Raw genomic sequence first — 26456 nt, 5'->3', positions numbered from 1 at the left:
ACAGGAAACGACTCATTTAAAAGGTCTTGGGTTATTTACGGCCAAAGTGGAACCAATTAGAACTCTTTTTATAACGCTACTATATAGTTTCCTGTTCAAATATGGCATTGAGATATTCCCAGCGAGGTCAGACCTCTTCACAGAAAGGATTAAGGAAGAGTCTGTGATAAATTTATTAACCTTGACGTACATTTGATAAGAATTTGATGGATACCGCTGCTCGTAACTAATGTCCTAATAGTTTTAAATCCCAGTATTGTATAGTGTTTATTCAGACCAAGAGGATGGTCTGAAAATGTTCTAATGTAGTTTCGACAAAAATGTGCTCTAAAGAAGTAAAAGGATTACTCTTATCTGTAATTTCGCTTGCATGAAGACAGCAATGTCGTGTTTTTACTTGTAAAGAACTACATTGCGTGTATGAGTATCAGATAACTTGGTAGTAGTTATGCAAACGTATGATGAAATGAGGTCAAATTTGTTGAATATATATATATATATATATATATATATATATATATATATATATATATATATATATATATATGCAGAGAGAGAGAGAGAGAGAGAGAGAGAGAGAGAGAGAGAGAAGAAGAGAGAGAGAGAGTCTGTGTGTGTTTGTGTGTGTTGTCGTAACTTATGTTTACATTTGCATGACACTCGGGTTTTACTAATTATAGGTTGCTAGAAATTGTATCAGAAACAAACATCATTCTTTTTAGCATCCACCACTTCGTTTAAGTCTATCTATACTAACGTTACGCTTTCCTGTAGGATGTACGTAAATGTACTGTTATTATGATTGAAGTTCGGGCTATACATTGGCAGACTGCCTGGACAAGCTGAACACAGGGTTTTTACACACAACATCCTCGACAGAGCAGAACAGGAAACTGTATCAGATATTTGAATGGAAATAATCAAAGTATGACGTCTGAGAAACCATATAGTATGTACATACATGGTATTGCTTTTCACTGTTTTGTTAAAAATCAAAACTCGACCTCAATTCACACATTTGTGCCGTTTGCTTACCCCTTAGAACACCTGTTACATATGACTCTGTTTTACTCACTCTACTTTAACTCCTCCTTCGTAATTGCAATAATTATGATTATTTAAACCCATGCCCCATTGGCGTATATCCTCTAACTTTATGGCAGAGTGCGCCACGGGAACAGATATACTCCGACTCTCAAATGTTCACATTACTTTGTGGTCTACCGCTTGTTTTGGCTCATTTTGAAACTCGTGCAAGTTTTCACCGTCCTGTTCAAAAATTTACTTTTTCCGTAGGGGTGGCAAAGGGATGGCAACCAATTTGGTTTTCAATTGTCAATAGATGTTAGGCAATTCGTTGCTTTTGTACCAAATTTTGCGAGGTGACCCATTTTTATTGATGATTTCTGAAGGGAATGGCTTGAACTTCCCTTATGAGGAAATGAAATTTTAAGTGTTTCAATGTCGAGGCGCCAACTACATTACAGCAATGGAAAGGACAAGACACTGCACACAAACACAGAAATCGCAAACAAAACGTCGGCAGTCAAGGCATATTCAACTTCGTGTTATCATTTTATTTCCTATGATTTTTATCAAAAATCGTTCTGCTATGAATCACTGATGAGTTGCTTCTAAAATAAACGTACAAATGAGTGCTATACAAAGATATTACGTCACCTCTCACAGAGGTTAGCCAGCTACAGACAACACATCTGCAGTATTTGTATGCTGTACATTGACATGCACAGACGATGTAAATGTTCATTGCAATTCCAAGTTCGCATCGCTTAAAATTCGCATTGACCTTTCATACTGTTGTCTCTTCACATTTGAATCCTATCATAGTATCTTCGGCGAGGATTTGAAAAGCAGAATAAATAAAACTAAAAAAATCGTACGATAAAAGATAACCATTGCAGATATAAAAATTAATTTAAAGAATAATAATGTTGCATCAACACTTGAGAAATATTTCAAGTAGCGTTTTCACTGTGAAATTGTTCCGTCAAACGGAGTCTTGGTTATCTTGGAAGACGCAATGATATTATGAACTTCTACGAAGTCACTCTGACTGCATCTTTTACTCAGCGCAGATTACGTAATTTACGATGGTCTTTGCCCGGAATTTTCATTTTGTGGACGCAATTTTCTTCCTGTAACAAGAAGACAAGAAAGCAATTTTAGAAACAAATGCTGGACACGACATAAAGTGACACCTAAGCCTTTGATATTTTGGATATATCTTAGACACTGCTTCTATACCGTTTGATAACTTCCATACATGACTCACCTTGCTGTGGCGGCTCTTGCAGCAGCTGCAGCCGTGAATTCTGCCACGGTGAACGTCCTATCACCTATTGTCAGCTGATTGAAATCGTTTGTCTTTTTCCTCCTTGATAATCTGCAACATTAAACAAACCGAGTCAGAAATTAAGACGGGTTGAAGTCTTCAGGAGAAGTTGGGTCAAAGAAAATATGCATGGACAGAGAGATGCGATACAGACAGAAATATTTCACAAAATACACTGATAGCGATGCAAATAAACATGAAGACAGAGACAGACAGAGAGACGTCGACAGACAGACAGACAGACAGACAGACAGACAGACAGACAGACATCATGGGAGAGAAACAGATTGACAGCCAGTCTCTCAGAAAGACCAAAAGTACAGAGAGTGAAATACTGGCTATTAGGATATAAGCTGAATACTCTATTTACATACAGATGCTAGGCTTCCATGGCTGAAATATTAACAGTAGAGACCGCCATGCTGAATACCATGTGAGACTTGGCTGCATGCATTGGATAGACATTTTCCACAGGTCCCATTTACAAATATGACACAACTTAAAGATGAGACAAGCCACACGTAAACTCATGTATTGTTCATGGCTAGTAATTATGGTATCATATGTGCACAATATGGAATTATAAAGTTTAAAGAAGTAATATGTACTATTACTTACGGAGATGTTTACAGGACTGGTATGTTAATATTATTATTGTTTTGATTAGTCGCGATCAGTTATTTTACCAAAAAGATACGAGATCTTATTTTGTTATATGACAAATATCTCATACAGAATCTTTCACACTCACAAACTCTTACTTTGCTTCGCTCATGTCCCTGAATCTGTAATGCGCTATGCAATTTATGATGAAATGGTTGACGTGAAGTATATTGAAGAAACCCGGACTTTGAGAAATACTGAGAACTACGTTGGCATTCATAATTATACAGTGAAGCGATGATAAATTTAAAATTTTACTTACACTAACAGATATGCGTTTAAATATTTCCCCAGCAAAGAAAGCATGCGACAGCATGAGTCTTTGGGAACTATTTTCCCCTATGATAGTTTTGATTCGTGCAACATTTTGTGAACTTACTTGTAGAGGGCGCTAATAGATTCCTGTGGTAACGTTGAAGCACTATAAGGCATGTATTGACAAGTGGTAGGGCAGCTTTGCCGTAGGGAATTACCACTTCTCTTCCTGTAGTTGCACATAAGAGCATAGCAGCTAAAATTAGACATTGCTTCAATGATAAGCGACTGGAACCTTATTTGACCCTTGACCGTTGACCCCAGCATATGCTTACTGCTTGCAAAAGACTGCTCCTATGCAGCGCAGCTGATACTACCTGTGAGCTTTGTCACACAATTTTTGTACTTGGCTTTTGCTACCGCACTTACCTGTTGTATTTTGATCGATTCTGAGCGATTGACAAAACGATTTATCATTTCATGATTGAACATTTTTTAAACGCTGTCTTCGCAATAAATAAGTACAGCATTTTGTTTTCACACACGGTTTTTAGAATGAAATTGGTAAGAAAATGCTGACCCGCAGTCTTTCCTAGGTCAATTAAGATTACCAATGCGCCAGAGAGAGGGATAGACATAGAAAACTTATTTCTTTAAAAAGTGTGTAAATTTGATTAGTATTAAAAAGTTACAGAGATAGCGATCAACGTGCAGAAAAGCAGTGATAGACACAACCTTGCAATTGCTACAAATGAACTAGAGTTTATTACTAACCATGCAAACACACTTCCATGCATTGACAAGCAAAAGTAGTGCTGGTCTGAGACATGCGCAGTATACTCACTTCAATCCAGCCGTTCTCTGATACGGTGTTGATCGATCTAAACTTTCTGTCAGTGTTTGCACGTTTGGTTCGCACATGTGAGTTTTGTGAAGGTCATAGAGATAGTGCAATGAACTCTGCCAGTGTAGATTCTTTCCATCATCAGGTTCATTATCAGATTCCTGTGTGTAGAGACAGACATTTTACCATTTAGAGGATTAGATAAACTCTGTGCTGCATAATATCTTTCAAGTGTGTAAAACGTTAGTAAGTGCTGTATAGGACATATATTTCAGTGCCATGTCAGCTGAAACGCGCACCGTTTATTCAAACATGTGACATTGAAGAGTATACATGTAGCCATTCAGGATTGACCCATGAACCCTGATTGCAACGCCAATGTCACTCAGGAAAAACCGGTCATTCGGTTAATGTAGGGATAGTACGGTATTAAAGTTGCCACCTGTAGACACGATAATTTGGTAACAGTACGTGTGTTCACGGGTGTATTAATACTGATAATAGATTAGGTTTATATTGATTGGTTTCATATATTTCTAAACGACTATTGTTTAAAACTATGAAAAAACTTGTAGTAGATTTCAAATATCTAGGTTTGGCGATACACTGGTCTCATCCAGTATCCATAATTAAGTGCATAACTTAACCAAAACATCATATTATACCCGGCCAACCATATGGAAAGGCCACTTCCATATGATAGTAACTTTTCCTTGGTACCCTAGCTAGCTGATCACAGAACACAGATCTAACTGCATTTTATATAGCGCCCTCAAACATTCGGCCTTCAACCACCTGTTGTATTGGGCGCTACGATGGTATAGATGTCAATGGATTGTCAAGTTTCAAACCTTCATTCGTCTACATGAAATGTTCGGCTTATCAAAACTCTCCAGTGGCACTATACACACAACCCGTGAGTGAAAAACAGAAAAGCAAGTAATTTCAGCTATTGTTTGTACTGTCTCCACGTCTAAATCGAACGACTTGTCCTGATCCAGACTTGTCCAATATTGATGGCGTTGATGCCATACGTTAAAGTAATCATGTAAACAATCATCTCTAATTAGATAAGCACATATGCAAATAGAAAAGTTCATCTACGGTCACTGAAATGCCCGGCCGTATATACATAGATCATTTTTCTTCCTACCTCTGTCCGTGTCGCATAGGATATACTTCCGCCATTGGCAACATTCTTGGCATTGTACTGTGTCGATATTTTCTTCTGAGTCGTGTCCATGGCTCTCCGGAGTGGATTCTTTGCTGTGTTGGCACGGAAACCCGGAGGTCCACGATGCTGTCAAGTACAATGTTTGGGGAAATTTATATTTTTAAGGGAACAGCGTCAACGATATTGCGGACAGTGCAAGTGAAGTTAAGAAACAAACTCACATTAAAAATATACTCAAAGCAATCGATGTTAAGGAACTACGGTGCACTGTTCTAAGTAGGGTAGTATGGCGCATCCGTCAATGGGATTGATATCGAATCAAGGAAGACGTGCATTATTGAGAGAGTTTGCCAGTAGCTAGTCTCGCAATTTTGCGCCCTCTATCATCCGAAAAGTCAACCCTGAGACGGTTACTTCCTGGGTGAATGATATACGTCATCACAACCAGTTACAGATGAATCAACAGGGCTTGCGTGCTACTACCCCTTGGCAACGTCCATGAAATGTCACATTCCCTCGTTCATTCAAACAGACAGTTAAAAAGCAGGCAGCATCGAAAACCACACACATACACACAAAACGCTGCGTGCGGTGCATACATCTGTAGGCCACGTAACTCTCGTTGCACGGCTCCTCGTGATCGAGTCTTTTTGTACAGCACGCGTTTTAAGAAGCTCATTTGAACTGAAAGTCTTCACACGAAATTCTTACCCTAATTTGCGTGTATTTCTTTCCGAGTACTATGCACGATATTCTCTCTTTTACTGTCATTGAACTTGGCTGTTGTAAGCCACATTGGTAGGAGTGTGTGTGTGTTTAAAGGGAAAAAGATCATCAATTAAAAGGAATGACCATACAGGCGTGTTTTCAAATTACTGTTTACAACGCACGCGCGAAACAATTCATTCCGGGAGTAATACTGCTATTCGTCTAATTATACAAAACTTGAGTTAAGGAAACTTCGGAAGGTTAAGGATTATATTTGACTGTCGTCATGATGGAATGATGTTCTATTTCTCTGAAAACTTTGAAGAGTTTTATCATGAACAACTGGCAAACAACGGTTTGCATCTGAAAGCATACGGCCTCGTCATGTAATGATCATTAGTCCAACGAGTAAAGTGACAGCAAATGTAGTGACAAGTACCTTTAATATAAGTTTATGGACTATTTTATATCCGAATTTTAAAAAGACCAAAACCCGATGATAGAAAGATTGTTGCAATCAGAAATGACAATACTTGTAAGCACACATGATGTTAATACCATACCTCACCTTATGATATCTAGCTGAACCCGTGGAAGGTCCGGACCTGGCCCGTGCCCTCTTAAAGGGGTAACAAAGTATGACATTATGAAGTATTTATTTGAATTTATTATTTTAGTATTCGTTAAATTAAATCACACATGTAGAGGATACCAATATTAGGAGAGGAATTTAAGGTTAAGAAATTCACAATGCAAGACTGTCAGAGTATTAATTATTGTTAGTTAAAGCCATCGACTAATAGAATCTATACATAATTAGCTGTGATCTATTATTTTAGTTACAAGATTACGAAATTAGAAGTATAGCGCTGGACATCAGTTAGATCAGGAAGGAGGGATATAAAGAGCTCCCATATATTAAATGCAACAAGATCAAAAGAAAAAACATAAGAAACAAAAGAAAAAAATCATAAGAAAAAACAAACAAACAAAAGAAACGCATCTCAAAAAGCCTGCCAGGGATTGAAATAGAAAAAAAATCTCAAAACAAGATAAACGAGTGAGGAAAAATACTAGAGTTGTGCAGCGGAGACTCAGCAAACGTGTGTTAACGTCAAATCGCGTTTTCTTTGCTACGTTTTACACTAAAACAACGACTGCATCCAATTTCTACTGTTTAGAGAGAGATATTAATCAAGTATTGTAAAAAGATACCTGTGAGGGAGCTGTCTTAGGTTTAGGAGGGAGGTCCAGCTTTGTATCCTTGTAACGCGCAATTGGACATCGTAAAACAGTCTGGTGTGATGTTGGAAATTAAAGATAAAACATGCATAAATGCAAAAATCAAACTATGATTTCGTTTTGATAAGCTTTAAACTTTTCTCCGACGCTTGCATGGTTTTCTGCTAGAAATGAAGATAGAACTAAGAATGTCATGGATTCATACTTGTAAGTTAGGTCTCCTACAAGGGTATTGGCCAATATCGATCAATGAAACTGACATCGTCCAGAGTCTTAATACAAATTATTACTTCAGTTGCTATGGGCAGAAAGTGAGTGCCTGGTAACAGAAATACAGACATAAAAAATTTAGATCATATTAAATGATGAATTCGTTTGGATGTAAACACTGGGTCCAAAGATCTAAATTTTGTGGCGATTTGTCGAACCATGCGAGATTTTACGAGATCGTCTAGGCGAGTAAGATATCAAGTACTTTAAGCTATATGCCACGAAACAAACATTGGCTTCATAATGAACTAAACCACATTCTCCCCAGGGCTATGATTTAATGAAGAATGCAGTGTTTTTGCGCATGTCTGTAGATCGAAGAGAAGGAATTCACCTTGTGTACACTATCACTTAAAATCTAAATAACATTAAACTTCCTGTTATATGTAATGATTTGTAAGATTGTTTATTAAATTTGCTTATTTGATATCACGACGCAGCAGAGGGTGGGGAAGAGCCGTGGGTACAGACATTAGTTACTAAAGTTTACGTTAAATTGTCAATATGCAAAGTTAAGAACAAGAGTTACCATTATAGAAGTTGAATACTCCAGGTTTACCTTCCATGAGATCATATTTGAACAAAGCAATGTTGGTAATTGCATGATCAGATGATATTCTCATAGGAGTGGAAAGAAATATTAATGATGTTTACAGTAATTACTCTAGTTTGGAATATTATAAGGGTTTTCTATTTTCCGCGTTTTAAGAATGGTCCTGTCGGGTTTAATCAGGCAAATCGGTATTGTTACTGTATAAAGTGTAATTCGACAATCGCTGACGTCATCAGTTATTGGCTAAGTCCAAGGCCAAGGACTACTTATTAGCTATCCAAAGTATGATTTTGAGTTTTTCTCGAATCAGTTATGCTAAATCGGCATCAGTGTCAAAGGATCACAGTTTTGATTCTTTAGCGGAAAAATCTTTCTGCAACGCTCTTCTCAATTTTTTTCAGTAAGTTAACAAACGCCTATATTGAACTACGTGTCCATTACTCACTGACGAGCTGCATGGCCAGGTAGCTAGTTATTGACGGGCACCACTGAGGATGGGTACGAAATGCGCATTATTTACATGTATTTTTAATACTGTTCTTACACCAGTGTGATCGTGACAATGCTTTTGATCGTGGGACTTGCGTCATGCTTGAGTAGTTGACACCATACACAATGACTCTTTGTGTCCGGTCCCTTGGCGTTTGCGATGCGTCAATGCCGGCAACCATGGACAAAGCAAAACTGCATACTGCGCGTTGAGGTGCGTTTGGTCGGATTAAAGTTACAAGGGGGACGGCAATAAATCTGCATTTGAACACAGATTTGATGGCTGCTAATTCTTGGCATGTATGCTTAGTGATGCGCTCAATCATCAAAAGCTAAAGTTGGTGAAAAAGCTTAAAACTAATCGTGCTACCTCATGCATCACCATGGCAACACGTCTACTGTCACATCACTCGCGGTGCAACCTTGCATGCTATAGGCGGTAGCAATATTGTGCGCCCTCACAGATGGCGTTTTGGAACGCCTTTCGAAACTGTCTCATGAAACACAACAAAAAGGAAAGGGAAAGGAGCTTAAGAATACCAATAATCAATGCATTGTGTATTGTATAGTCAATGTCGAGTAAAAAATTCAAAGGCCAAGTTACGGTCTGTGAGGGCGCTATACTAAGCGTGTTTGCTAGAACTGCGTGACATGCATCCTGTCAAATACACTCAGCTTACCATTAGTGCCTCTGGCGATAATATACCGTGATACTCCAAAATAGATGGTAGAAAACCTTGACATAACTCAAGAAAGTACAAAGAAAATATGATATGAGATGAAATTATGCAGTAACTAATTGTGACATTATAATGATTAGCCCATAGAAAAGAAAACTAAGAAACTAAATAGGCGGAAAATTTACCAAGCGTAGCAATTTGCTGTGTCGGATGATACAAGTGTTTTTGTGAAGGCACTGAAAGATGTATAAAGGAAATTTTTGTATCCTTAAGACCCTGGACGACATACATTAGATTGATGAAATATATCTTAGTTTATGACAATTGTTTGGTTAGTATGAATGCATGGCGTGGACAATTGCTTTGTTATGGTACCGTGTACAATGATGCAGTAACTAATAAAAAAAAATGAATTTAAGTTTCGTTTCAATGTGCAATGGGAGAAGTGTTGTGAGAATGTGAAGGTGGTGACTGAAAAAAAATTGAGTTGTTTCCATGAAAATATGAATCCTTATATCTATGGTATTGCTGCGTCAGAAATCACTTTGTATGGTATGATGACCACTATGAACGCACAGCGAATTGATGAGTTCCACACGAACAGATTATTGAAATGCAAAGCAGACAAATTGTTTATCAAGTTTTGTTTGACTTTTCTGAGAGGACATCGACTCCAATATTATCGGAGATAATGACTTCATATACGGTCGTTAACTGCTCCTCGTCATAGGCAATACATTGGGCATAGGCTGTACCATAGACAGTAAGTAGAGGGGGACGCCCTCTACTGTCTGGCTATGCGGTGTGTTCATGATGTCACATTAAGATATGGGTTAATCAATGTATGGAGGATAAAAACGACCTTGAATATGAAGTAAACACAGTGCGATTGAGCTTTCTCAATATACCTAAAATATGTTTTCCGAGCATTTCTGATACGATAAAAGCCAACGTCACAGTGCATGCATCTCTATCTCAAAATTTCAACTGCAAAACATGACATGTATTGCAATGATTAACAAGTCAGTAGCTGTAACTTCTGGTGATTTATTTTCACAATTTTTATAATGTCAGCAACCGTTTTTTGTTCAATACCCGAAGCGATGTTGAGTATACAGTATTCAGCTTGTCAACTCGGCCTCTACATGTATAGACAGCATTGTTATTGTTGACAAGTGAATTCTAGTCCGGACAACAATTCAAATGTAAACAATAACAGAACATTCTATGTGCATAGACGCTAAGTTGACAAGCTGAACACTGGGATGTCAACATGCTTTGTGTAGTAGAACAAGAACTTTCTGTTGACATACAAAACAATAGTGAAAAATATCTTCACAAGTTACATCTACTGGCCTTCTAAGGTGAAAATAAAACTAACGACGGTTTCCATGACACGCCGTGCCTATTTTCATGAACACAGTTCACACATCTCATGAGTGTCGTGAATATGGAAAGAAAACCTGCAAACACACGTATCGATATCGATTTTTTCCTGCATCGAACTGACAGCCCCCGCCAAACATTTTGAAAAACACAGATCGAAACACATGATCTGAATAAACCTCTTTGTATGGTCAATATAAATGGTGTGCCAGCAGTTTGCATTTCATCTTTCAAAGCAAATTGATAAGTATGTTGTTGCTATGTACTTAAGCGGTTCAATGTTTTTCATACTTCAGTATAAAGACTACGTGGTGAATATAAAGACATCCTCTGGCACCAACGTTTCACTCAATGTGCAGTGTCTTTGTGAAAAGCAGAGATTTGTGCAGCTTTGTGCAACACTGTCTCGTATGGCACAAAGTACGCATTCTAGACTTTACACAGCATATCGATGAGTTATAAAGATGCATTATTATCAATTGCTTTGCGTATCAATTTAGGTCTGCAAGCTCTTTGATTACAAACGAAAACAATTCATTGGAAAATACATCGCCATTGGAGGCATAATACTTTAGTTATATGAATTTGAAATGAAAATATCATCTGACAATAATATTCATTGTGTGGTATCTACACACCAATACAAAACTATTCTTGTCGCCAGACTGAATTGGAACGTAAATGATGTTCAAAACACCGACCAACAAATGCTGCATGTCGTTCAGATGACCTCAACTATGTTTCACCTAACGACCATCTGAAACAAGCCAAGTACTTCTGTACTATGACTTTGCCGATATTCTGAGTCTGTTTCTGTGTCAGGTTTTGTAACTGTCTCTGTTTTTATAAATTCACAGACATTTCAAACAACACTAAGTTACCGATAGGATGGTTGATAGACTTATAAACTGATATCGTGAAACAAACGTGGTAAAGTCAAGTATTTCGTAATGAAAAGTTCATCTGAGACAAAACAGGCTGGTATATCGTCAATTATTATTTGTGTAGATAAGTTCGAATTTGTTACTTACTTTTTCAGTTAATCTGTTGAGATCGACTCCATCCCGAATCATCACAACGGTCGACTCATCATCACCATCAATAAATTCTTCTCGAGCTCGGATACTGTCAGCGTCGGCTTCGGTCGGTCGATCCGAGTCGTGTAAGATTCCCGTTGTTGACGACATCCGGGGTAACGAGTTGTCTTTTTTATCCTGTGTTGAGTTGACAGTGGATGGAGGTCGGCTGTCCGAAGGTTGGTCGTAAACCGGGGGTAAAGAGTTCTCCGAGGTGGGCGAACGTTTCCTGTCATAACCGTACGAATGTTTGGCTCGCGTGTGTTGGTGTGGTTTGTTCATTGCTCTTTGAGGCTCTTCAAGTTGTTGTAAACATATATGTCTCTCCAGACGAGGTGTGCTATGCAGAATGTCAGCAACACTGAGATCTTGTGACTCCATGATATTGAATGCCTGGGACAAATTTTTTAGTTTTCTCTCAAGCCTGGCCTGTCCGTGTTCTAACAGACGGGCATGTCCGTTCGCCATTCCATGCGTCGCCGACAGTAAATGTTTTTCCTCACTCGAATCCGTTGTATCGGAGTGTAAAGTAATGGCACTTCCTGGTGTTTTGGACTTAGTATAAGAAAATTTGACTGCATTGGACGAATCTTGAATATCCTGTGTTGTCCCACCTTCACCGGGAAGGCTCAGGTCTGATTCAGTAATGGTTTGGAAAGACGATGCACTGTTCGGATGTTTCCTTCGTTTTTGTCTAGCAAGTGATGTCTTAACAACGGTCACACCGTTGACTGTGTACAGTTGCTCTTCTGGTTGAAGGTCATGGTGCCTGTAATCTTTCAGTGTTAGCTGAAGTCTCGACATATTCACGGCATTTTTTGACATTCGAGAATGATTTGTGACGTCAACAGAAACGCCACCACTCTTTTTAAGCAATTCGTTACCATTGGAGACAGTTGTCGTGTGCTGTCCTGATGTCGATCTGTTTTGGTTGGCTGTCGGAGGTTTGCCCGGTCGCTTCTGGTCAAATGTCTTTGTGCTTTCGTACATTCCATTGTGTTGTTTGGACTTGGAATCGTCAGGATTTCCTTCCTTAAATTCATTTCCTTTCGTTTGCCGAATTTGTGATTCAGGGGCAGAATGGGCCCTGGGTTTCAGACGAGCTATCAAACTGGCTTCCACGAACTCTTTAACATCGTCTATATTGCTGCATTTGGTCCCGGTTGTACAAAGGTAACTCTCCCATGAATTCGAAGTATAGGAATTTGGGTTTGGCACTGAAAAAGAACAAAGATGAGATACGTTATTGTGTTCCCTGCCCACACTTGATTCGGGTTTTCTTTTGCTAATAGTCGGAGATACAAAATGCACCACATGGCTGGAGAGAGAGAGAGAGAGAGAGAGAGAGAGAGAGAGAGAGAGAGAGAGAGAGAGAGAGAGAGAGAGAGAGAGAGAGAGAGAGAGAGAGAGAGAGACAAAAAACAACAACCCCCAAACATTTTCATCAAAGCATGTTGGCTCATTCACTGAATGGCATGACCTTAATGTCGGTAGCATGTATACAACACGATTGTATTGATCGCCATGACGGATGATGGTAACCACAATAAGAGCATTCCATGACCTGACAACACTGAACTTTAATCAGACGTATTTACTGACGTCTGAGATGGCCAGAGGAATGCTGACAAGTGTTAGTGTCTGACTTTACATGTGTAAGAGAAAATATCCAGTGAGAGAGAAAGACATCGAGGTATAATTGAATACGAGACACAGGCAACCCTAACACCATGGCCTGAAGGTGTGTACAGCCTTCGTGTTTGGACAGTGTCCAGCGTGGGAATTGATTTTGCAATAGAAATATCACTGTAGCTAATCCTGGTCCATGTCATAAGTATAGCATATTGACCATTTTTCTCCCAACATTGATTATATTCTGTGAAAATTTATCGAGGGTCCTGACACAGCGGCCTCATTGTTCTGATAAGCTTATGGCATTAAAACTGGTCTGGAGGCAATGCAATGGATTATGAAGGGAGTGCTATCGTCTATAAATTGTTGGGATTGCTTGTCCTTAGTAGGTACAAGTACAGATTTAATACAACGTGCCTTAAACCGAAAAGAAAGTCATGATTAAGCTCAATATTATGTCGATGTGTATATTTGAATTCGATTTAGCTTTCGGGACAAGTGGTATTCATTCCGTCAATATTGGATAGGCATAAATGGAAAACGAATGTAATTGGTTTTGGCCTGTTGGCATTTTACTTGACGGTGTAAACCGACCACGTGTCAGACAGTGACGCTAGCAATAAAATCAGTCATTTTGATTCACAAATCATTAAGTCATAGACAATGCAGGAGCGGTCAAGTCAATTGTATTAATCCTAGACTGGCTGACACTCTCGTCTAAGTACCAGATACTTTTCGGAAAAGGTTTTACGGCACTGCATGAAGGCAGCACACAATATGCACACTAAACAGTCAATTCAACAGCCAATGAACTGGAAGAAAGAAAAGTGTCGCAAGAACCTTTAGGCAAATACGACCATCATGCACCATTTCATGAAATAGGGAAGTCAGCAACGCTGAAGTGTTATTGACACTCTCCTTAAGGTAGAATACGCCTCCGAGACAGATGTTAGGATGCCTTCTTGATCTACCACTTGTATGGGTTCATTTTGAAGCTCTTTGAGTTAATAACGTTTTTACAAGCTTAGTGTTATGAAAATAAAAAATTGAATTTTCTCCCGCTAACAAAGGGATGGCGGCCATTTCGAATTTCAAGTGTCGGAGAATATTAGGTACTCTGTTTCTCCAGTACCAAATTTTGCACCATGAACCCTGATTTTCATTCTAGATTTCGAAAGGTAATGGTTTAAAATTCTGTTACGGAAACTTTGAGCAAAGTTTAAGGATTTCAGTCCCCGGGTACGTAGTACTAGAAAGCTGGTCATCACGTATTTCGATCTCTTTTCGTGGTAACCGATAGTTGGCACACTGTGAAGATTTACCAGTCCGCTGATTACCCTTCATCAAAATTTCAAACCGTCATTTATAATACAAGACCAGGAAGCCGATGGGCAAACACATAATTAATGATTGATGATGTCAAGATTAAGATTTCTGTCAGCTGATCATACACATAGTGATCTGGCAGCGTGAAGACTTCAGTGCAGTTACCAGAAACAAAGTGTGGTTACCAGTCACAGTCACAGTCACAGCTACGATTAATGTTCGGATCTCTTTCAGTCTAAGGCTAGCCTTTGCGGGTGATTTTTCAGTGTAAAGCCGAACGGAAAAAGAATTGAGATCGACTTGCCCACAACCTTGACTTGACAACAACACAATGGGAAATGTCGTAACAAATCAGATTTACTGCAGGGTCTATGGTTACAATCATCCCGTTTGGATAGCCTACACATTATGTGTGACAACATTAAGATGAATTTAATAGGTAGAAACCAAGTAAAATGTATTTTAAACAACGGTGACTATCGTTGTTTTTGTTGAAGTTTGTTGTAAGCTGTCATAAATTTTGAACTTCTGAGTGAGTTAAACCAATCAATTATGCTGTTACAACTCGACAAGGCAGTCGACCACTGGAAACGCCGACCAATAATTTTCCACAAGCTAGATTGATCGAATTAGCGAAAGCAATTTTTAATTTTATTTAATTTGTTTCTGCATATCATATTTCGAAAAAATGCAAATATTTATTATGGACTAAAACTTTGTTTCAGTTAGTTGTTGTAGACTCAGCTACGTCTAGGTCTTTTCTCTATCTACCCAGTAACTTTACTTTATTGATAGTCAGAAGGCTATTGGGCTTTTTCAGTTATTTGCCTTGGCATGAGTGTCAAATACAGGTCTTGTTGTGGAAGTCTGACTCGACAGATGCAACAAAGATTTCAAGCAAACCGTACGTCAATGTGTACCGTGAAATCATTTTAGCAAGACAACGGGGTATGATCACATTTCTACTGTTCAAGTACCTGACCACTCAGAAAGTGCGTTGCAAATTGACCTGACAGTCTTCAGGAATAAGCTCACTTTTTAAACGTCTGAGTGACAGGTCAAAGGTTAATGGTTGTCAGACGACCTGGTGATACTTTCAGCCATATTGAATTCAATAAGGACATTACATGCGATATGCATGTACGACAAAACAACTTAGTGGTTTCCCGGCCAAGATAAAGTCTTTCTCTGTGGCGTCTATCTTTGAAAAATAACACCTGGTTCCAAATATTTCGACTTGGTGATTCATGAAAGGGTATTGATTTATTGAAAGTTAAACGGTAGATATCCGCAGAAATGTGTTCGTTACTCATTTATTCAGATAAGTCAGGATAATGTCAAAGTTCAAGAAGTTGTTGTCTTTGATATAATTTTCCGTTATTTCTGTTCTGTTTGTAAAATACCATCTTTTTGATTTCAGCTCAAAACGATGTAGAAAATCCTAGTGCTCACTTTCTCATCACAGTATTCTGTGAATAACGTATGTGTATGATGAATCTTCTATAAAGAAAATCCTATGTTATTGTCCAATGCAATCACCAAGTTTCAGTCAGGAATTTGCTTGTCAACTATAATGTACCATACTCTACACAGAGCGTAATGCTCGTACAGCTGATAATTTGCATTTCAATATACTTTTATTTTAGAGAGGGAGAAAATGTTTTATTTGTTTTCTTGAACATGAATAATGAAAATATTATTAAAGCTAGTATCGCTACCAATTGACACTATGATAGTGTATCATTTGAATACTTGGGCGATTCTATCTCAGTCTTTATACAAACATCGGTTTTTTATTGAAAAACCTTGTCTGGAAAGGAATTTCGTTCCAAAGTCGACCAAGAACGTTAAAAAACATGGATATTGAGTACTCAGTTTACATGGCAAAGTATACTACTTAAGGTTTTTCGACCAACATAATGTTTGTAAAATTAATGTGTAACTATACTTCACTTAGGGATTCCTGGTTTGTATGCATTGATATGGGTGCAAAAGAGGTTGTTTAAACATTACACTTGAAAAACGATATGGATATTTATAATACACATAGTAAGTAAAGTAACGAGGTCAAAGCCCTCAAACAAGCACGTTAAGTAAACATGTATTACACTAGAGTCAGATGGAAAAGACCAGAACAAAGGCTACTCTTTGAGCAACCCAGACATATAGCCTTAGGTAAAACAGTGTGTTCATGAAATAATGAATTCTGAAATCTGGAATTTGTTATATTAACATCTCTTCCGGGAAAATAATTTATATCCTGTAGATTGTTAACATAATGAGGAAAGGAATGGCTATCAGTGTGTTATCATTGGACTTGTACCGACTCGACTGAAGGTAAATTAACCAGGCAAACATTAATAAGCTTAATGTGAGAAGAAACGACTGCAGATTGTTTGAGGAGTAGGTATGGGGTCAAAGGTAACCAGGAAGAGATATTCTTAGTCTCACAGAAATTACAAATTCACAATTCATAATTTTTACAGAATTCTTACATTCTAATAATGACACATGATAAACGACGATTTACTTATGGCAAAAACTGCTGTTTCTTGATTTTTAGACGCTATTGACAGACATCATTGTTTCCATTGTTATTCATATTGACTCAGATTTTAGATTTCTGTGATCTTTTGTCTGATATATTATCTGTTGGTGATGTCTACCAGACAATGCACTACTTGATGGAAGATAAAAGAAGATTTCACAATACCTGGTTTAGGTTTGGCACTGCGTTTATTCCATGAAACAATACCTGCAAATAAAAGATACGTCACGAAATGTTAATTTTTTTAAATTTGTCTGTATTAAGTTGAAAGTAGAATACATATCATTGAGAAACGTATAAAATAATAAATGTTGCTGAGATAGAAGGTAAGATATTTACGCTGTCGAACAACTATATACAACGTGAATTAGGTTGGGCTTTTTCTCTGTCACTCCAAGTGTTTGAACAAATATACTAGAGATTTCCTGTACCGTATGTTTGACTCCTTCAGGTCTTTCAGTAAAAAGGACACAAATTGCAACCATAAATAGTTTTGGGATCATTGCATCTTAATTTAACCCATGGCATTGAGAATTGAAATTGTTATCTAATCACCGTTTACGTCTCAAAATAAAATGATTTGTTTGATAAAAACAAGGAAAAATTAAAAGAGCTGATTCATTTCCCCTTTCTCCGATTTGCATCGGTTCCATATTAGTTCATATCTTGTTCAAATTAAGTGATATGCCGGGACGTGCAGCTTTATCATTTAGACATTAGTCTTTCTACTTAATGATAGTATGTTACGTCTTGGTACATTTACACAGGTTGGGAATACAGATAGCCTGACATGTGTGATGCAATCTGTCCTCTATTCTACGAAACAGTATCGATAAGGAAATACTATTTCAATGAACAATCTGATTCAAGTGCAGACGTGATTTGTGTCGGATCTCAATGCCTAGGTGTGAGGGTTTTTGTTGGATCATTTCTGACAAAGTTGTGGTAATTATTTTCTGGCGCATTGTAATCTTTGAATGACGTTGCAAAAAAGTTGTCCATACAGAGACCTGCCTTTGTATTGTGACAGATGTATGGATGTTAGCGTTGCATTCACTAGGAAGACGAAGCAACTAGACAACAATATGCCGCTGTTGTCACATAGTGAAAATATTTGCTACACCACCCAGTAAATTGGGAACGGTGCCACACATACAGACACGCGTGTTATGCTGGACTCCGACCTCGAAAAAATCAAGGGTTGGGTAGAGTAAACGTGAAAACACGGAACAACATTTAAATTTTGAGTACAGTCTGGTGATATGCGCCGTTAGTAATATTCCTTCATTGACATGAAAATCTATCATTAACAAATATCTAAATGAGAAGTTGTCTCGAAACATAGCATAGACATGCTAAAGGCTGTATAGAGGCTGCTATTGACTCAGTGGTCCATTATGAAATAACAACGACTTGTTTGTAAGTTACATGTATTGTTCCAAGTCAAAAGCCCTTGTCAAGTTTCAGCGTCGTTTTAGCATCTTTGAAGACCAAATTTTACAGTCACTGGCAATAGATACTCGATAAAGTTGATTCTATCACGGTGTGAGGACTGATTCTACTGCACAATAATAATGACAACTTATTTGATTTAGGATCGAGTCTCGATGAACTCACAAGACATCTTTTATGTTTGTGAATGCATTAACAAGTCAACTCATAAAGTAAATATTTTACTGGGTGATTGCGGAAAATCCGAGATAATGGTTTCGTAGCCCAATACAAATAGGATTGGCTTGCTTTAAATACCAGAACGATGAAAACAATCGACAGTTATCTCCGGAATTATACTTACTTAAACCACCTATCTCGTCAAGTTCATCATCGATGTCCCAAGCCGACAGTTGATCCCATTGATTCTTTGATTTGTTTCTAAAAGAAACACAAAAAAGTAATCAAGGTATTAACAAGACCTGTGTAAAATCTCTCAATGACTGTGAAGTACAGCGATTTATACAGTCAATTTTAGAATTTGATTTTTTCAAGTCATTCGACATTAACATTGACTTCAAGGTGAGATTATCTTTGCGTTCATTTAAAGGGACCATTAAGTACACTCTTTCATTGTCTAAGTAACGTGACTCAAGGTACAAAAAGGTCATTTTCATCTGTTCTTGTTAACTCTTGTGAACCACATAGTGACGCCATCGTTTGTTAACTCTTGTGAACCACATAGTGACGCCATCGTTTGTTGATATTTAGTCTGAATAAAACTGTCAGGAATCACACTTGAATAAAAGCTTACATATGATAGGTACACAAACGATGGAAATGACATAAACGGTCAAGTGTACGTCGGAAATGATATATTTAATTTAATACTAATGGGAAAATCGTATGGTGATTGTAGCTTACTGATACTTGGTTGTAGAAAAAATAACTCAAACGAGAGGTAAAAGTGTAATGTTTGTGATACTCGACTAGAATGCTTGAGTTCCTGTAAGCAGGGCATATATCAGACGGGAAGTTTATCGTAGTCATGGCGTCCACTCGTTCACCTGGTTTCACCGACACACACAACACATCAACACATTTACTGACGTGTCGCTACTGGTCTTACAAGTCAACAACAGTGTCACGGAATATCAAAACCTTGTTTTGGAATTGTGGTTGTCAGTTTTGTACATGAGTGGTTTGATATAGGTGTGAGCGAGTGATTACTAAGAGGGGCAGTTGGTTGTCGATGTAGTTGAGTCAGCCTGTGCTAACTATTGTCACCAGCTATTCAGTTGGGTCGCCAGGGGTCGAAGCGATCAATGGCGACCGCAGATCAGTCCCAACCAAACAACTTTATTTGACATCACCGATTGTTGGATATTCTACTCGTTATACGGGTAGTGAATCGCCCAACAGACTAAACGAATACACAGCAAAGCTCACGGCATTTTAGCCGACTATAATCACAACAGGTTATTTTATATAGGGTTTAGTGGATTTAGTCCTTTTGGTGAGAAACGTTGTAAAACATTCCACTGTAGGGTTGACAGAAGAATAGACGGCGGCAGTATAGACATAACGCCCGACTTGTGTGTGTTTTACACGCGTAAAACTGGCACAAACTCAACAACAAACTTCTTGTATGTTCCACTAATGCTCCTATGGTTCTTGTCACAGTTGGTTTGGCAATACATGACGGTCATATGTCAAAGAATCAGCGGTACATCGCGGCAGTACAATTTGTTTATCAACTTTTATTTCGTTCTTGGTTACGCTCTGTCTGACCTCTTTAAACCATCGATTTACAACTAATGTTACTCTACATAGCATGGCCGGCTTCAATGATCTTATTCTATTAGTGCTATTCTGTTCCTACCTGACCGTGTTGCTACGATCTCTCAGATTACCAGGGGATGACTGTGCTCTGTCAGGTCTGACACCGTGCTGGGTCTTCGGTTTCAACATTCCCTCGCGATCTAGTGCGCTCTTTAGCGACTTATTTCATATCTTCGTCTGGTATATCTTAATATACTCTGTCATCGGCTTGTTGTATCTACGGCATATATAAGCCACATAGCGTAACCCGGTTACTATAAACCCGTAATTCACACACTTGTTTCCGAATACGGTCCACTCTCCGATCGCTAAGTTCCCAATTTGCACCTGAAAAGGCAGAACCTTTACGCCTGTTGATGTTAAAATCGGTCCAGGCTATTGTTTACGTCTCAGCGTCCAATCAGCGTCCAGCAAGGCGAACCGATCCCATTGTATAGACTGGATCTCTACGTTGACCAACGAGTACACGTATTCTCTTAATGTGTACACTTTGCAAGTATCGATTCGCTGTATCGATTAGCGACGTTATTTATTTTTCTCTTTCTCGAAGACAAGTCGATATATTTGAAACGCATTCCGGGGAAGCGCAAAATTCTTGCTCATTCTTTCTAAAGTTTTAGTAAATAGTTTACGGGTATTAATTGAAGGACTCATAGCACGAGTAAATACGCTATCTTACAGTTGTCAACGTTTGATTGTCAACATGGAGTTCAACGCTGGCGGCAATTATTGGCCGTTGACATTCCAACAGGTGGTCGTGAACCATTTGACCTCATCTAACAATACAAGCAATAAAACAAATAGGTGTAGGAATATTGTAAAAAAGTATAGCATCTGTACTGCTAACGCTGCACTTAAAATGTCATAGTATCTGGCCATATTTCATCCGAACATCGCGGCCCCGTGTAATCTAGCAAATTATTTATTTTTGATATTTTTGTTTGTTTGTACAAAATAATGTATGATGGCTCGATTGATCAGAAAAATATATTTTCTGATTGATTGGTTGACTCATATTGTTTATTATATTTCGGAATCCGACATAAAGGAATAAAGTGCTATGAAATGACGACTTTTATTTTCAAGATGCCCCGGGGGTTTTGATCACAATTGTAATGTTTAGAGCCAGTCGTATTAATGCTTGAGTGAGAGAAAAAATAATTGTTTCTCGCGGTTTGTTGCCAAGACAACAGACGAAGCGAGGGATTTTTTTAAGAACAAATAACTTTCTTCCATAATTTTATAATATAGAATAACAAGTCACAGATGGTATACATCGTGAGACCAAAAACCAACAGATAAATATTGTTTCCAACAAAATGATTTCACTGTATAACGAAACAGGAAATGCATAAGCTCTTGTCTAGATGGTTATAATGCCGGAAGTGTTTAACGATAATTTCATGGCACTTTCAAACAGAATCAGATCAGGGAAGAGATGAAGTTGCGATTCGAAGAATATTTCTGTATTTGTTATTGCCTTCTTTTTATTTTTGCTAAATCTTGTCTTAAAGGCACTAAAGACACTTCAAATACATCTTAGGTATTGCCACCACACAGCAATGTTATTAACTGTCTCCAAATGAACAACTAGATAGAGTGTGAATGCATCAGGAGCATGGCGTGGTCTCCGATTAACGACCTCATTCACCTACATTTATAGCCGAAGGACCGTTCCATGGTCATCTTTTATGGAATCAATTGACGGTCTGGAACAACTTCCGACAAATTCGGAATTGTAATATTTTCTACTCTCTCCGAATACCAGCATATCTCGGTGGACCGATTAGCGACTAGCATTAAGGTACAGACATCTGATTCATATTATTGCGTGATAATTTTTAGACTTTCTTTACAGTCTTAGCTATATATCAACGCAATTCCACAGAAATCATCACGTTCATGCAAGTTATTATCACCAGCACGACATTGCCGACTGAAGAGTGGAGTAGGTTAGTGACTATCTTTTAATTGTCGCACAGTGGTAGCTTAAACAATATTCGGGTTAGGCCTACTCTCATTTCTTACAGATGCACACCTCTACGGTTCAAATTATGCCGATCCATAGGTTTTCCACAATTCACACAATTCCTAACCAGAAAGATAGGTTTCAAAAGAGCTCTTCTATTATAACGGCGTTACCGTTGCCCCTAGCATGTTTGATCGCGCACGTCACACATTTTAATCAACAAGTTTGCTCTTCAGGTTTAAATGTTACTCTGATTAGTCTGATATGATTGCGTTTTTAATTGAGTATGGAAACAGGGCATCGTGGCATTCACAAAGCATTCAGCCAGGCGCGTGTAAAAATCTCAGTGTAATACATGTACTGAACAAACTCCAAAATTAGAAATTAAGAGCAACACCCTAAATGTATTTTGTCGAATTGGCCAAAAACTGATAAAAAATAGTGCGACACTAAATCAAATCGAAGACAACACCCCGTGAAATCACTAATTATACAGTTACTTTCACAAAATGTGTACATTTTATGAATGATAAGAACAGCAATATTATGCTATTCCTTACACTGAATGATGTCGTCTGGAATTGCTCGTCAATTCTAACTTAACCTATCACCGATGTACAGGGAAATAAGGCGTCTTCGAGTAACCATGGAAACCAAGGAAATTTCACTTAATGACTACTGCGCCTTTAAAGTTCATGTTTGAGCTGCAAACAAGGCTATCGATAAAGCAAACTTTGTCACTTGAACTTGCGGTTCGGCCCGAACTTCACCAACACTGGAGGAAGGTGTTTGGTTGTTTGTAGGTTACAGTGATCGATACAGTGATAAATGGGGATAATTTGCACCGTTGTTGAGGGATAGTCTCCCGCTGGTTTCCTGTTGGGTTGTTGTACAATAAGAAGAATAAGGCTTCTTCAAATACGTATGTCTTGCGTCATCGTGACAGATTATCAAGTGAGAAACTTGTTCTGAATGGCGGTGCGTGGATAATAGAAAAAAAGGAACGTTTGGATGTCCATTGACGCCATTGTGAAACTAACACAATATGGACACTCAGTTAGATTTAATAGCTAAAGAGACGTAGAAAAAATCCAACCTGACTGTAGAAATCGACTTAAATTAAATAGAATAATCACGAACTGGCTATCCCTTTCAAAGAATGAAAGACGAGATTTTATTAACGTTTGTACAGAAAATGATTATCCTTTATCTGAAGCAGACAATCCGTGTGCTTGAATCCACATTGTTTATTTACGACGTACATCAGTTCTATTCATTATCATGAGTTATGTTCTCTTGTTTAATTATAGCCACACTGGTTTTATGCAAACATCTTGACGGTTCCCTCTCCTACAAAGGATCTAGCCAATATGCCTTTTAACCTGGGTCATCGTTACGTCATCATTGCTTCAAGGCAGTTGGTTTTCATGTTACTCCCACACTGTGAATAGATTTCTGCGTATTGTACAGACTACCTACCCTAGTGACGTCATAAACCAGTTTCCCTCGGGAGATTACATATTTTAAACCGCCTTCTTAGCACTTAGCTTTTCCCTAATATATTGAATATAAATAAATACCCAGGGCGTGAATTGAAGTGAGGTTATGTAAGACTACACAGTGTGTCTTTCGATAGCAACCTGGCTATTCTGGTGCTGTTCAGGTGTCAAGGCACTGCCCCAAGGTCTTCTATCAACGAATAACGATAAAAAACATGAAATAGGCAAGAGTGTATTTGTCTCTACACGTTTAAGCTATTGGTCAAAACACACAGGGAGGGTCTCTCATAGGCAAGTCGCTGAGAATATTAAATAAGTGTTGCTATATTATACTCTATTTCACTTTAAACTATTCTTTTCTTTCCTATTCATGAAGTTAATTGCGAAATATTGGATTTTGCGATCGCCACGCATTTGTTAGTTTACTCTGTTTGATATGCCGATTCGACAGTGTTAATACCATCGTTATTGCTTGAATACATTTGACAAAATTAAGATTTAATCATGAGATGACTCACTGAGTCACTGTGCTGTGTTCTCTCTGCGTCGGTAGAAACAACGTCGAGTTGGGTGTACGGAACCCCAATTGCTGTAGAATTATCAAGTATTACACTCAAAGTACTCCTACACTGCCTTTCTTGACCTGATTTTAATTTTAATTTGAATCATTACGATTATTGATTACTGATGTGATGTTGTCGAAATAAACGTAATTGTTCAAATGTTGAAAAGTAATCAATGTGTGCTTTTCATTTGTTCGAGGTGTATATCGGTGTAAACAGCTTTCCAATGTGATGTTGGCACGAACTCAAATGCAGTTTTTAACCTTCGCCATACCCCAAATAGTTGCAGTGTTTGTTCTGCTGCAAATACACGGCCACAATCTCAGTTGCCATTCAACGGGTCCTTGTTTGGACTATAGAATCAGAAAGGAGCTTTAGTCTCTATCAACAAATGAATTCAACAAATCTCCAAGCTTATGGGAAATGCATTAGCGTTCCCTGGTTGTCCCTATTTACTTGAAGTTTACCTTAAGGGGAGCATATGACGAGATACAGAGCATTGACATTAGTCAGACATTCTTTGCACAATAAGTCAGGGAGTATTAAGACTTGTAATGGAACCTTACAACACACCTTCTTTTCTTCATGTTTACCAGTCTTCTATCACCGTGGTACGGTCATCGGTACAAATTCAGTCCCGGCTGAGTACGTTGCTAGTGTTAAGAAACATGTAACAAATAAAACGGCCGGCTTCAAAGGCCATTTCCTTCAGGATCTGAATGGCACTGCTTCAAAAAAAAAGTTGAGGTCGACTTTCCGTGTATAGATTTCATTCAGGTAACGTCTTTATGTCCTCGCTGGTGATGAATTGCCACAGCCGATCGATTCCTTCATAGCCAGATGCGAGATAAACACAACAAGTGGTGCAGAATTCTGACGTTCCTCAGCGTCCCCTTTGCTGTAGCTGCCGTAGAACTTGAAATGCAAATCACTATGAAGTCATGGATGGGTTGGCACTGTGTACGTTGTGACAATGTTGATGGCTAATAAGGATGCTAATGAAAGCCACGAAACAATACTGCAACAGCGAACCACGTGACTTTGTCCCACTTGATGCTCGCCGAACGAGCTTTCATTACCAGGCTGGTCGAACACGCAATGAAAAGACCCTGTGATTGAATATCGATTTCCATGATATGAAATGCCCTTGGGTATGTGTGATCACTTCAGAAGATTGGTGCGTTGTCTAACCTTTGCCTTGAGATATAATAAATTTATTTTACCTAGTGACAAGAGCTAGTGAAAATTGCCTGGAAGCAAAGGTATGCGTGCATTAGCAAGGGAACCACACTGCTATCGAGCGGTTTACAAATAAAACACCAAACCCAGTTCAAATTATACATTTGCCAGCCACATGTGTAAAGAACCAATGCGTTTGAGGTTTACTTCAAATCTCGACTTTCCAGTAATCACGTCTGCTTTGTGTGTTTATTTGCTATAGGTGCGATATCGTTTAATTTCCTCTTCACAACTGTTGATCGTCACCCGGTTGACCTGAACCCAATCTAGAGATACACTGCAGATATATTCTCATATATTACGAACTGTCAGATTCGCACACGTACGCACACCAGGCGTTGCTAGCACGCCCCCACATATATACTTAACCACGCTGTAAAGATGTGCATTTTTTCTGCTCTCCCTGCTTCTTGACATGCGCGGTACACTCTGCAACTTACACGGCAATACAGTGCGCGTATCTTAGCAAATTTTTAATAATAAAAAAATAACGTATTAAAGAAATTTAAAAAAAATGCTGAGAAACCAACAAAGACGTAGCTCTTTATAGAGTTTCTGTTTCCTATTCTCGAAACCTGAAAGCTGTAGCATTGACAGTAGAGGGGTTTCCCTATGCTGTGAAGACAGGACGTCAGTATACAGTGAGTATTCACTACGAAACTGTACGATTGTTCATCAAAGATGTGTATATATTGTTATATAAGTGGCATGGAC

At 38.3% G+C, this 26456-nt stretch overlaps 1 protein-coding gene across 12 annotated transcripts; it reads right to left on the bottom strand.

The window, feature by feature from the left end:
- Window positions 1-1556: 1556 nt before the first annotated feature.
- Window positions 1557-25616, bottom strand: LOC139139292 (uncharacterized). Of its 12 annotated transcripts, none has more exons than XM_070708158.1 (13): window positions 25077-25262; window positions 18995-19071; window positions 17365-17406; window positions 11649-12910; window positions 9232-9297; window positions 7213-7293; window positions 6566-6616; window positions 6001-6069; window positions 5269-5415; window positions 4116-4276; window positions 3396-3500; window positions 2294-2404; window positions 1557-2156 (listed from the first exon to the last, which is right to left on the bottom strand). In XM_070708158.1, the coding sequence occupies exons 1-13, from the start codon at window positions 25088-25090 to the stop codon at window positions 2132-2134; spliced, it is 2211 nt and encodes a 736-aa protein (XP_070564259.1). In that variant the 5' UTR covers window positions 25091-25262; the 3' UTR covers window positions 1557-2131. The 12 variants fall into 12 exon arrangements, with proteins under 12 accessions (XP_070564259.1, XP_070564256.1, XP_070564260.1 ...); XM_070708155.1 differs by lacking the exon at window positions 25077-25262 and adding an exon at window positions 20513-20865; XM_070708159.1 differs by lacking the exons at window positions 3396-3500; window positions 25077-25262 and adding an exon at window positions 20513-20865.
- Window positions 25617-26456: the final 840 nt, after the last annotated feature.

The sequence above is a fragment of the Ptychodera flava genome, chromosome 8 (genome assembly GCF_041260155.1).
Source record: "Ptychodera flava strain L36383 chromosome 8, AS_Pfla_20210202, whole genome shotgun sequence".
Classification (NCBI taxonomy): domain Eukaryota; kingdom Metazoa; phylum Hemichordata; class Enteropneusta; family Ptychoderidae; genus Ptychodera; species Ptychodera flava.
The sequence above is the reverse complement of the archived record's forward strand: the minus strand, read 5'-3'. Positions and strand labels throughout refer to the sequence as shown.